At 40.1% G+C, this 12,000-nt stretch overlaps 1 protein-coding gene across 13 annotated transcripts in view; it reads right to left on the bottom strand.

Moving 5' to 3' along the window:
* Window positions 1-12,000, bottom strand: part of LOC129770193 (protein argonaute-2) — a 115,411-nt gene that overhangs the window by 13,205 nt on the left and 90,206 nt on the right. For 4 of the 13 annotated variants that reach the window (XM_055772867.1, XM_055772871.1, XM_055772875.1 and 1 more), the window contains 7 exons: window positions 10,289-10,907; window positions 1,719-1,813; window positions 1,419-1,641; window positions 1,105-1,350; window positions 876-1,041; window positions 279-618; window positions 46-212 (listed from right to left, as the gene is read on the bottom strand). In XM_055772867.1, coding sequence (XP_055628842.1) covers window positions 46-212; window positions 279-618; window positions 876-1,041; window positions 1,105-1,350; window positions 1,419-1,641; window positions 1,719-1,813; window positions 10,289-10,907 — 1,856 coding nt within the window. The remainder of the gene's footprint in view (window positions 1-45; window positions 213-278; window positions 619-875; window positions 1,042-1,104; window positions 1,351-1,418; window positions 1,642-1,718; window positions 1,814-10,288; window positions 10,908-12,000) is intronic. The other 9 variants (XM_055772868.1, XM_055772873.1, XM_055772876.1 and 6 more) reach the window with 4 other exon arrangements.

Here is a 12,000-nt window from a genome sequence, read left to right as displayed (position 1 = left end):
AGTTGAAATGGTTGAAACAATAAGCGCGACATTGTATGGTCTTACCTTTGGTCTGATTGATGGCACCAGAATCGAATTGATTCCACCCAGTTTAACGTTGATCTTCAAGCACAAGTTAGACAATGTTTGTGGCGACGTTTTGTTAACATTCTTCGCTTGGACGCATTGTGTCGCCATTCCCAAAACCGTATCACCTACACGTTTGACTTCAGCTGAAATTTAGAAAGATGTCAATGAATCTTTGTATGATCGAGTATAACCGGGCGCAAAAATCTCACCATATACTGGAGTCTTTCCGGGCAACACAACAACTACCAGTTGCAACTGGTTGAAGGTGTTCTTTAAATATCTAAACATGGGCTCCACCTGGTCCGGTCCAGTTGCATACTTGCAAAAGCAGGGCTGTCCAATGATCGGCATCCCGGCGTCGTTCGAAATCTTCTGCAGCTGCTGGGTGAAGTTCCTCAAAGCGTCCTCCCGGACGGTTCGCTGTGGCGCAAAGCAGGCGATCGCCCATACGCGGATTTCGACGCCGGTGAAAAATTGTTTGCCTCGCATGTCCCAAACCCCTTGGTTTGGTAATGCTAAGCTCACCTTATTCTGTGGACCGGAAGGTAACTTTTTCGCTGATTTTAACGTGCCACTTGCTAAGATTTTTTGTGCTGCTTACAAACTACAAGCGTGCTTTTCTCTTATTTGGTGGCGAGGAAAAGAAGACTTGAGAAGGTCCAAATACAAAACATCTGTTCAAAATTATGATGTTATTCGGACTTTTTCAATTCATCAGCAAGGGGAGAAAACTAACAAGCAATTGCCACTCAAAATATGATTAAGCACACAACAAAATGGTACAATATGCTTTTAAGTAGACTTACTTGTCCGCTCATACTGGAAACACGCCCTCCGTACTGCAGTTTTGGAGGCGGCAGCACTCGACCGCGTACCTCCATCATGCTGTTTGAGATCGCAAGTCCGAATTCTTGCACGTAAGCATCGTTGTTGAAATCCGCGCGACGCACCAAATTGTTGATTTCACGTTCACTATAAGAAAAACGACATCCAATGAACACAGTTCAGAAATCATCATCATCAATCGATAATTACCGATCCGGAGCCGATCTGGCCGTTGCTTTGATCATCGTAGAAGTCTGCATGTCGGTGAGTTTCTTGATGCAACGTTGACCGGCGACGATATTGCAAACCTCCAACGGTAAATAAGTATGTTTGTGCTCTTGGCCAACTTGGAGACAAGGCAGATGGGGATACCGAAGCTTCATCTTATACTTATCGAGGAAATACTTGGCAACGGTACACTCCACTGTCTGACCATTCTCCAGTTGCAGGGGAAATCTGAGAAGGGGCAAACCATTTCGTTTAGACTCGAGAGGCTAGGAACTCTGATTTCCAAATACACTTACGATTGCATTTGTGCAGGACGCCGTGTAACGTTGCAAACACGATACTTCCGGCGCATCGTTCCACAATGGGTGATTTCAATTTTAAGTCCTTTGATTTCCTTGGTGAATTTGACGCGCTGCGAATCAGTCAACGGTTTGCGCTGTTCGTTGATATCCCTGATATCCAACACCTCGCACATAAACTCGATCACCGGCTGCGCTTTGTAGAAAGCGGTTGCGGAAACTGTGGTGGTGATGGAGAAACAAAATATTATTTATGGAGTCGTTTTCATAGTACCGATAAATGGAACGTGAGATTACCGTCAATGTTGAGCATCATCTTCCATTGCGACGGACGGACACTTTGATGGAAACCGAACCATACTTCTCGACCTCCTCCAAGTGGATGATAATAGCTGCATAGGAATTGACAAATTCACATTATTATTGAGCAACAGAGATCGGCGACATTAGAACTTCAACTAGGGAATAAAGTATAAAGAATAATGAACTCCCGGCCCGCCAGGCTAACGCCATATGAGCCTTGATAAAAATATATATTTTGGAAAAAAATAGGGATTAAAGAACGAACCGATTCTGTTACTGATCTTCTTCTTCTTCAATGGCACTAACGTTCCTAGAGGAACTTCGCCGTCTCAACGTAGTATTACTTGCGTCATTTTTATTAGTACTTAGTTGAGATTTCTATGCCAAATAACACGCCTTGAATGCATTCTGAGTGGCAAGCTCTAGAATACGCGTGATCACAGTGCAAGTCGGAGGAAATTTCTTTGACGAAAAATTCCCCCGACCAGAACGGGAATCGAACCCGAACACCCGGCATGTTAGTTATGACGCTAACCACTCGGCCACGAGAGCACTTACAGTTTGGTAGATTTTCTGTTACTGATGTTTATGACATTATTACCAACAACAAAAAAATGCAAGTCATTGTAGATGAAGTATATATTCGATATTGTCATAATATTAACACGTTGATTGCCATGAGTTAACCGGTGAACTAGACTACCACTAAATTCTGAAGCATTATTGTGGTGAGACAAAAATGGCCTGTGGGAACCTAAGGAGTTTCAATATGTAAAAAAAGATTCCAAGAACCCAAACTAAAAGTTTAGCCTGATGGAGTAATTCCTGATTCTAAAAACAAATATACAACGATCAATCAGATGCATCTCTCTTAAAAATGTGCATCCAGCCTTCGTATAGCGAACGGGTTCGAAGTATAAAAGAGGTACAGTAATCGTTCGCTAACTGGTCGTGGTTTAATTGGTCTGCTGTTTAACTGGGCGAACGTTAACTGGTTTTTGGACCAGTTAAAAAGCAGAATTTCGTAAACAATCGACGCCATATTGAAATGGAAGATTTGCTGTGAGGGGCATTCGAATGTAATTTTAAATGTTATGAAAATTGACATTATTTTCGCACGACAAAAACATCGATTAAACTACAGAAAAATAATTTTCTCAAATCATATGTCATACCTGTTGTTGCACTCAATGCGAAACTTCCATTGGAATCCTTTTGTTTATCCAATTACAGGAACAATGCGAATCAAGCAATTCATTGAAGTTTCCCTCGATTTTATTTGACGTTTAACATGCCGGACCAGTTAAAACGCGAATGTCGGTAAGTGGTCTTCCCTTTTCGCCCAGTTAGTGAATGTTTACTGTACCCTCTTCTGACCGAAAACGACTTAACACGTTCGTCGCCCAACGCATTTCGGTCGAGTTTCTTGCGGGCCCAAATTCAACTGTCGGTACGATAGAAAGTAATCAGAGAAATGAAGTGGTTCGGAAAGTGGGGATCTTGGTAGTCACATTACGTTACTAAGCGATCGATAGTGAGTTCAAAATGCAGGGTCTCAATAGACTATCTTTGTGTTGTTATAGAATAACTGCATCCACGCAACAATCATCAGTGATGGAGATCGATTCACTGTCGGGATCCTGACTTCTCTACATCCATATAAGCTCAGCTACTTGCAACAATAAACATCGAACTTTTGTGCTATTAATAACACAACACTGACTATATCAACTGTCTCCGCTGTTCGGCCTTATTGAACAATGGAACAGAAGGAATACTCCTACGCCTAAATGACTACTGTGTAATTTACCATATGTATAGAAATACACAACATGTGCACGATTATAGTTAACACTTTAAGGCCATGAGGGCCGTACTGCACTCAAAAATTATTCCGCTGGGGCCATAAGTGCAGCACTGCACACACGAAATCTTCCAAAATTTCAAACGTGTGCGCTACAGGACACGCTTTACGTTAAAACTAATGTGTTTTTCGTTTTCTACTGGCCTCAATACAAACAGGGTGGGCCATTTAAAGTGGAAGGATTTGTTTTTGCAATAGCAAAGTAAAGAAGTGGAATTTTAAATTTTTTTTTTTTGAAATTCATTTATTTTGGTCCAAGGAGATTTGTTCTAACTACTTTTTGATCATGATATCTCGTAAATGACCGCCTCTGGCCTTGACCGCAAAATGTGCCCTTTTTCGGCATTTTCCATCACTTTGCCCAATGTTTCGGCCGATATGGCAGCAATTTCTTGTCGGATATTGTCTTTCAGCGCAGCCAGGGTCCTTGGTTTACCAGTGTATACCTTGGATTTTGAATATCCCCATAAAAAAAAAGTCAGGAGGCGTCAAATCAGGTGATCTCGGTGGCCAGTCATAATCGCCGTTTTTCGATATTAATCTTCCGGGGAACATTTCGCGCAATAATTTGGTCGTGGCAGCCGCTGTATGGCATGTAGCGCCGTCCTGTTGGAACCAGTAATTGTCCAATTCATTTTCACGAACAAATGACAATAAAAAATCGGTTATCATTGTCCGATAACGCTCCCCATTCACGGTTACCGTTGCTCCATTTTCGTTTTTAAAGAAGTACGGGCCGATGACTTTATCGGCATAAATGCCACACCACACAGTAACTTTTTGGTCGTAAAGAGGTTGCGTTTCGATGAATTGAGGGTTTTCAGTAGCATAAAACCGACAATTTTGTTTATTCACTCCTCCATTCAAGTTGAAATGCGCCTCATCAGACATTATGATTTTTTGCCAAAAGCCACAATTGAGAAGTTATTTTGAATGTACAGCTGAACAATTTCAGCGCGTTGTTTAGGTGTGTATTGTTCCATGGTTAAAATTGTACTGAAATGACGCTTCTAACGCGGTATGACATTTGTTAATCTGACATCTCTGTCAAAAGTTATGGGGTTGCCAGATGCTTCCACTTTAAATGGCCCACCCTGTAGTAGGACACTTTGATCCCATAGTTTGGCATCGCTGCTTATACTATTCTACCAATTGCAATTTATCACTACCCGAAATGTTCCGAAAGAGAGCATTATCTTATTAAGAATGTAATTTCGAAGAAATAAATTGATTTATAATTATTTTTATCGATATTTTACTCGTTTACCTTGAGTTGGGGCCGCGTGTGCAGTACCACATGGTTATTTTTTTTTTTTGTCTGTATTATAGTGACTTTCAACTCATTTGGCTGGTTCGTCACTTTTACTTCCATTTTTGGAAGAATGTCGGGAGTGAGATTCTTCCAAAAATGGAAGTAAAAGTGACGAACCAGCCAAATGAGTTGAAATACCACATGGGTAGTTTTTACCCTTATATGACAGATGGGGATGAAATTTTGTGCTATATGGGTTCCTGGCACCATCTAGTATAAGAATCAACCATTGGTTCATCCAGGTTTTACGAACTTTTTGGCGTTAAAGTGTTGATATAAAAATATCATAAAAATAAACTTTCTGAAAGTAATACGTTGAATACATCAGTGAAAATTTTTTGATCGGTTGAATATGTTTATACACTAACCAAAAATATCGCAGATAGAACTGATGGACGGGGACAGTATGGGATGCCATACACGTTAGACACGTGAACGGCAATAACGGGATTGAACAAATTTGAAGTAATAGCCTGGAAAACACATAAAGTAGAAGGACTCTCAAGAGTCAGAAATTCATAATATAAGAATATTTGCCTATTTTTGGTACCTGAGGATAACAACTTTTGTAAGTTTATTATCAATAACAATTGAGGGGCTCAAAAGGAAAGGGTAATGCATTTGCAGGTAAGTTATGACCAAAAGAGAGATTCGATGAAGAGAAAATCGAACATGTCACTTACACTCCTTTTTCTCTGAGCTCGTCAATTTACTCCAGAACATATAAAAAACCCGAAAAACCTACAGAAACAGAAAGTATGATTGTTGGAATTCCTACTCTCATTGTATTTGTTACAACTGCACGCAACCTAGAGCAATATGCAAACAGCTATATTGAATCCTCTTCAGAACCACAAGTGCTTTGAAGCAGTGGGCCGTGATTATTTCGGTGGAAGAAAGTGGACTTTTCGGCAGAATTCGAGGTCGTCTCATATTGTCGGCTTATGATTAACAATCATGAATGACTGAATACCAGCGTTCCTTGCTTTATTACCACCCAAAACTGCGTGTTAGATCTGCTGAAGTCAGAGAGGAATGTATGGTGATCTTCTTGAAAATAGTGATCTGTGAAAAACAAACTGATAAAGAGCTGTGCCGAAACGCGAGCGCTAAAAACGCATACGATATCACGATGGCTAAGATCAGAGAAAACATGAGGGTCTGCAACAAGGAATTAATAGCAGTGGTAAAAAATTTTAAAACTGTAAAGTGCCATGTCCTGATGATATACTGATGATATATGAAATGTTGGTATTGTTTGCGAAACCAGAAAAGTCACCGGGAGATCCATCTTCATACAGACCCATATGTCCGCTAGATACATTCGGGAGAATATTAAAGAGAATCATTCTCAAAAGAATAACTCAATTCACGGAGAGCAACCGGATACCTGAAAAGAATGTCAACCGTAGACGCTATCCGAATTAGGGTTTAAAAAACCCGAACAATCGTCTAAACAAAAGCGGAGAGATGGTCGATAATGTGTTGGGACAACACCCGATGTCAAAATCGCTTTCAACAGCGCCTGCTTGGAGAACAACGCTAAGTCACTACACCGAATGAAGGTCTCTGGCCACCTATGTGAAATCTTAAGAAGCTTCATCCAAAATAGATTTTTGTTGTACAGGAAAGTAATAAGGTAAAGATCGATGAAGATCATCACTTTGGAATAAAATGTATGATGGCGGGTTAACGCTAAAAATGTCTAGTGGTTTTTTGAACTTTGGTTTCGCGGATGACCTCGTATTGACAGCAATAAACGGAACGCTAGAATGTTGAGATGTTGCAGGGAGCGTAACTTCAAACAACACATCACAAAACAGAAGTGCTGGTGGTAAGTAACTACAATGAGGTGCAGTGAGCAGAACTCACTGTGGGAGAACACGCTATAACCACTAAAAGCATGTTAAAGTACCTGGTCGTGAAAATTGAAGACAGGCTAAACTGGTAAAGTCTGAGTGGGTCCAGATCTGAAGCTTCACCGCAATCGAAATAAATTCAATAGTTCCGACTCATGGTTCTACGATGAGTAGTAACGTACTGTATCATCAAAAGCAACGTGTGTTATCGCAAGTATAATCTCCATCTGCATCATACCCGTAGTAGACAACAAATGCTAGAAGCAGAAACGTAACAAAGAAATACGTAAGACAAGTCTGAGCAGAGCACAGTTGGAATACAGTGCTAGACGCTAAATGGACGCACAACCTAGAACCGATGCTTCCGACATGGCTGAACAGAGAACATGGCAATTTAACCTTTTATTTGACCCAGTTCGTCTCTCGCCTCTCCGACCATTCCTGTAAAATGTGGTGCAAAGCCACCACATGGTCTTCATATGTGCACGTTTCGAAGTAGATCGTAATCAACGAAATGTGTCGAGTGGAAGGCACATGGTACGCCGTCAGCAAATTGGGGAAACACATCTGTCGGAATTGAACCTCAGAATTCAACAACTGTCTGCTAAGCACAAAAAAGGAATTTGTTATGTGCCCCTAGAGTTGGAAACGATGTCCAATGTCGGTTATGATTGTAACCGTGTCAAAGGAATAGTCATGATCGACCTAACGAGAAATAAACCGAATCAACTAAGCAGATCTCTTAAGCAAACATCCAGCGTCAAACCAACAGCTCGAAAACTTATTAAATAAAACGGTCTTCGTGTGTTGTGTATCCGCTCACCAAGCGAACGATCAAGGATTCAATCCTAGGACTCTCCGTTGACAGTCTTTTAAAATTGCCTTTTTCAAGGCTAGAGGTGAACGAAGTTAAAAAATTGAAAGCCTCTACAATATAAAAGGAGAATGTACGAAGTAATTTACGACAAAAGACTATTGCATCGTAATTCAAAAGGGGACATTTGTTCAGTTGGACTGTTCATTACTAGGTCCTCAATATTATACAATTCGTGAATGAGAAGATGTTGAGAAATCGGACATTTTTTCATTTGATATATTTATTAATAACGTGACGGTTTGACACGCAACTTCCTTCCCAAACTGTTCATCGTAAATATATCAATGAATGCAGATGTTAATGTTGGCCAGTGCCAGAAAAGCTTTTTCGTGCTTCTTATTCGTTAACCAGATGAACTTGTAATATTTGGCCAGAACTTGCTTTGTTTTTACATGGCGTGAGTCCTCAAAACTAATCTGAATTTCACACTAGTGAGCGATTTCGTGTTCGAATAAAAGCACATCCTCGTAAATATTTAGTTCGTTAAATGCGGTTTAAAGTGAATTAGAAAACATTTATCTTACTTCAAGGTGCGGTAGAAACTTTTATTCGACCATATTTTTATTCCATATCTTAGAATTCGTTTTTCAGCACCTTGACAGACGCTTGACAGAGTCTTTTACAGCTATTAAAACTTGTTCAGCTTTTGAAATATAAATATAATGTCCGGGATTCAAACTTATGACCTTTGCATCGATGATACTTCATGGAACCATTTGCTCCGTTATACCACTTGAAAATGTAATGGCAAGCAGTCACTTGAAAAACGCTTGCAGCAAATGCTAATTTCGGGGGTCTCCGTAGCCACATTGGTTGCACGTTCGCTTAGTAAGCGATCGATCGTGAGTTCAAAACTCAGGGCCCTCATTGACCATCTTTGTGTTGTTACAGAATAGCTACGTCCACGCAACAATCATCAGCGATGGAGATCGATCCACGGTCGAACTAAGATCTATTCATCCATACAACTGCTCTGCTCTGCAAGACACATCGGGCTGCTGTTCTATAAATAACTCAACAATGATCAATCAACTGTCTCCGCTGTCCGGTGGTCCAACTGGATAATGGAAGAACAGAAAGAATACTCTTACGCCTAAATGGCTACTGTGTGAATGTACCATATGTAATGGTATAGAAGGAATACTGGCGAATGACAACTGTGTAATGCGCTAAGTATAGATATGATAACCATGTGACATGTACACGATTAAAATTCGGCTCTGTTACATCTAAAATGCTAATGAGCCTTAAATAAATAAATGGGATAATAAAAAATGCTAATTTCAGTAGTCCGTCATGTGTTGTACAAAAGCTGCTTTGCAGTTGAAGAAACTTTTCAAAACGTTTATCTGGCATATTATCCAGGTAAATATCAATAGTTGAACGAAAGCTTACAATTGGTTTGGATGACCTTTTATACAACGCATAGCTCAGCATATTGTCTTATTAAACACTTAAAGCTATTGTTCGACCATTATTCAACTGATTAGTTTTATTACAGCTAATTATTGTTTGTTGGGTGGTTATTTGTTACTAGATGGTGTTGATGGTCATATATCGGGTAGCACCAACCCAACTGCGTCAAAGGAACACGCGTCTGGAAGATGACATTTTAGGTTACGTTCTTTGTAAACAAAGCCGGGAAATTCACCAACCATGTCAGATTTATTCGAAGTTTCTGAAGAAATACGCTGTGATGTTTTACGTTTCCGCGAATGGGAAAATGTAATAGATCAAAAGTGCTTCGTAGTAGAATTTACGAACTTTCTAGAGCTTTCTAGGCGATTTTCAATTAAAATCACTGCTGCAGGATCGAGTGGAGCATTTCATTTTTAATTTCAGGTTATGGTTGGCTATGCTCATGATTTTCTATACTGGCTACAAAAAGATGATCGCACAGAACCCCCCTGATTGAGAAGGATTAGAGCAATGACAGGACTCTCGGATGTTGATATTGCTATGAAACAGAACTCATACAGAAGCACCGTCCGAAAAATTGGTCTGCGAGAAGGTTATCGTTTTTTTCGCGCCAGCAAACAACCAAACCGGTAGCTGAAGCAGATCTCAGTGGCTAAAACACACGTCGAAGGTTGTAAGAAAATTCCAACGAGTTATCAAAGTTGCTTATGGAGCACAACGAAATGTACGTGAAGATGAATTTTGGGCAGCTCCACGGGTAAAAGCTCCATAAGGTCATGGATCGAGGAGATTCCTTCAGTAAACTCAAGTTTCTTTTTGACATTTCATGTCCTAGCAAACTTCTGATCACAATGCGCGTCTACATTAGTAATGTATTCAGACGATGAAATATTATGAGAATTATAGCAAGCGCGTTAACAAAGCACATGAATATATATAATAATTCCTTCAATTTATTCCTTCATTTGAAGTTATGATAAATGCGATGGGTTATGTTCAAAATCATTCGTACATAACCATTTTTTTACAACGAAGTCTTTCATTTTAGAAAAACAGCAAAAGCGAATTTCAGTCACGGATGATTATATAATCTTCGACCAATTCAATCACGCTGTAAGGCAAAATTAACCATCAATTTAGATGAACTTACGCATGAAATTCTATATAGGGATCAGTTCAAATCTAAACTACACCAAAACTACTATTACAAAAAAACGTCTGCGATATACTCACCCATCAGGCGAACTAAAGAAACTTCTGCCGACCGGAGTGTACGTCATGCTCGGTAGATGCCGCATTACCACGTCCAGCGCTAGTATTGCGTCATACGGTATCTGCCGAGTGCGCCCCTCGAGTGCCTCTTCCAGATTAAACAGCGACACCTGCGCAACCCATTTGATGGTAACCCGAAACACGCGATCTTTTCCTTCCCCTGGCAACGTAACTTCCAGCTCAACTCGATCGTTACCAATCGGCAGGGGATCCCGGGTGTACAGATTGTTGCGTCCATCGAATACCGGCTTCAATGCGCCAAACATTTTACTGTACGCGTGTACCATCGTTTCGATAATTTCTCGATTAACCTTCCGGGGGCACTTGTCCGGCTGTATGTTAATATCATAGTGGTGCACAAAACCACGTGGCATTGTGATCTGGAAGTGATTAGCACGCAGCACGATGGGACGCCCTTCGCGGCCCAGATTCGGTCGACGGGGACATGTGAACACCGGCAGATCTGGCGGGGCTGGCGGCGCTGCTGGGACCACACCGAGGGCACCAGCCGCCACATTCTGTGCTCCCGCTGTGGTCGACACTGGCGTTGGGTTCACTGTGGCACCAGCCGGAGGAGCTGCTATTGGGATGTCGATATTGTTCCGATTTGTGTGTTTGTTTTGAAAAGGAATTTGGATTTTGACCAACGCCAATAAAGGTTTGTGATGTAATGATTTTGTTATTTTGTTTTGAAGCAAGCGAAATAACAAAAACAATCAGGAGAGAGTTGTTTTTTTTTCAAACGCAACAAACCATTATTTTCGGTTATCAAATAAATGATACCATGAAACGGGAACACAGTCGATTGAGGAAAAGAAACAAAATAAACGATTGAGATTAAAATATATTCGTGACATGTTCCAGGCTGCAAATCTAAATCAAGTCTCTATGATTAGTGGTAGTTTATTGCTAGTCCTGTTCAAGCTATTTACAAATACCCTTCGCGAGCTATCTGCTGTGCAACGATTCCTACCAGAGTTATGCATAAATATGTACACCGCCCTCACTTTCTCTTATTTTTCACTCTTTTTTTTGACAGCGCTCCTGTTGGTTAGTAGCTATTTGTCTGCTATCATCGATTATAACCATTCGTTTTCATGGAGATTTTCGAGATTATGTATATACATATATTTATAAGTAAATGAATAAAGATAACGAAATGATCGAAATCAATGAGCGGAACAGAGTTTCGTAGGTAGACTTTGCCAAAAAGATGATACTTTTCGTGGTGATTGCGGTAAGAATGGCTCGTATTCTTCGAAAACTAATAGTATGGCTTTGGATTTACCCTAGGTATAAAATATTGTATAAATTAATTTGTGTATTGTATAAATTGGATTTGTCGTTAGCAGCATTTTAATTTACCTCAAATATATATTTTTGTTCAGATAAATCACTGTTATGTTCATGTACAGCTCTTTAATTTGAGTTCACTGTTAGTTTATGAAATAGACACATATATTTGTAAGATCTCATGAGTGGATTTAAAAGATTCATCAATTTTTATTTGGTGAAAATCAGCCAAATTTAGATTCACTCGTTAACGCAATATTTTATATTGCCGGATCATTTGCGTGACTGAGATTTGAGCCACTATTCATAGCATCGAGGTTCCATGAAAATGACAGCCAAATGAGTGTCAGAACGAACTAAGAACTCGCTTGTTTGAGTTT

Source organism: Toxorhynchites rutilus, chromosome 2 (assembly GCF_029784135.1).
Source record: "Toxorhynchites rutilus septentrionalis strain SRP chromosome 2, ASM2978413v1, whole genome shotgun sequence".
In the NCBI taxonomy this organism is placed as follows: domain Eukaryota; kingdom Metazoa; phylum Arthropoda; class Insecta; order Diptera; family Culicidae; genus Toxorhynchites; species Toxorhynchites rutilus.
The sequence above is the reverse complement of the archived record's forward strand: the minus strand, read 5'-3'. Positions and strand labels throughout refer to the sequence as shown.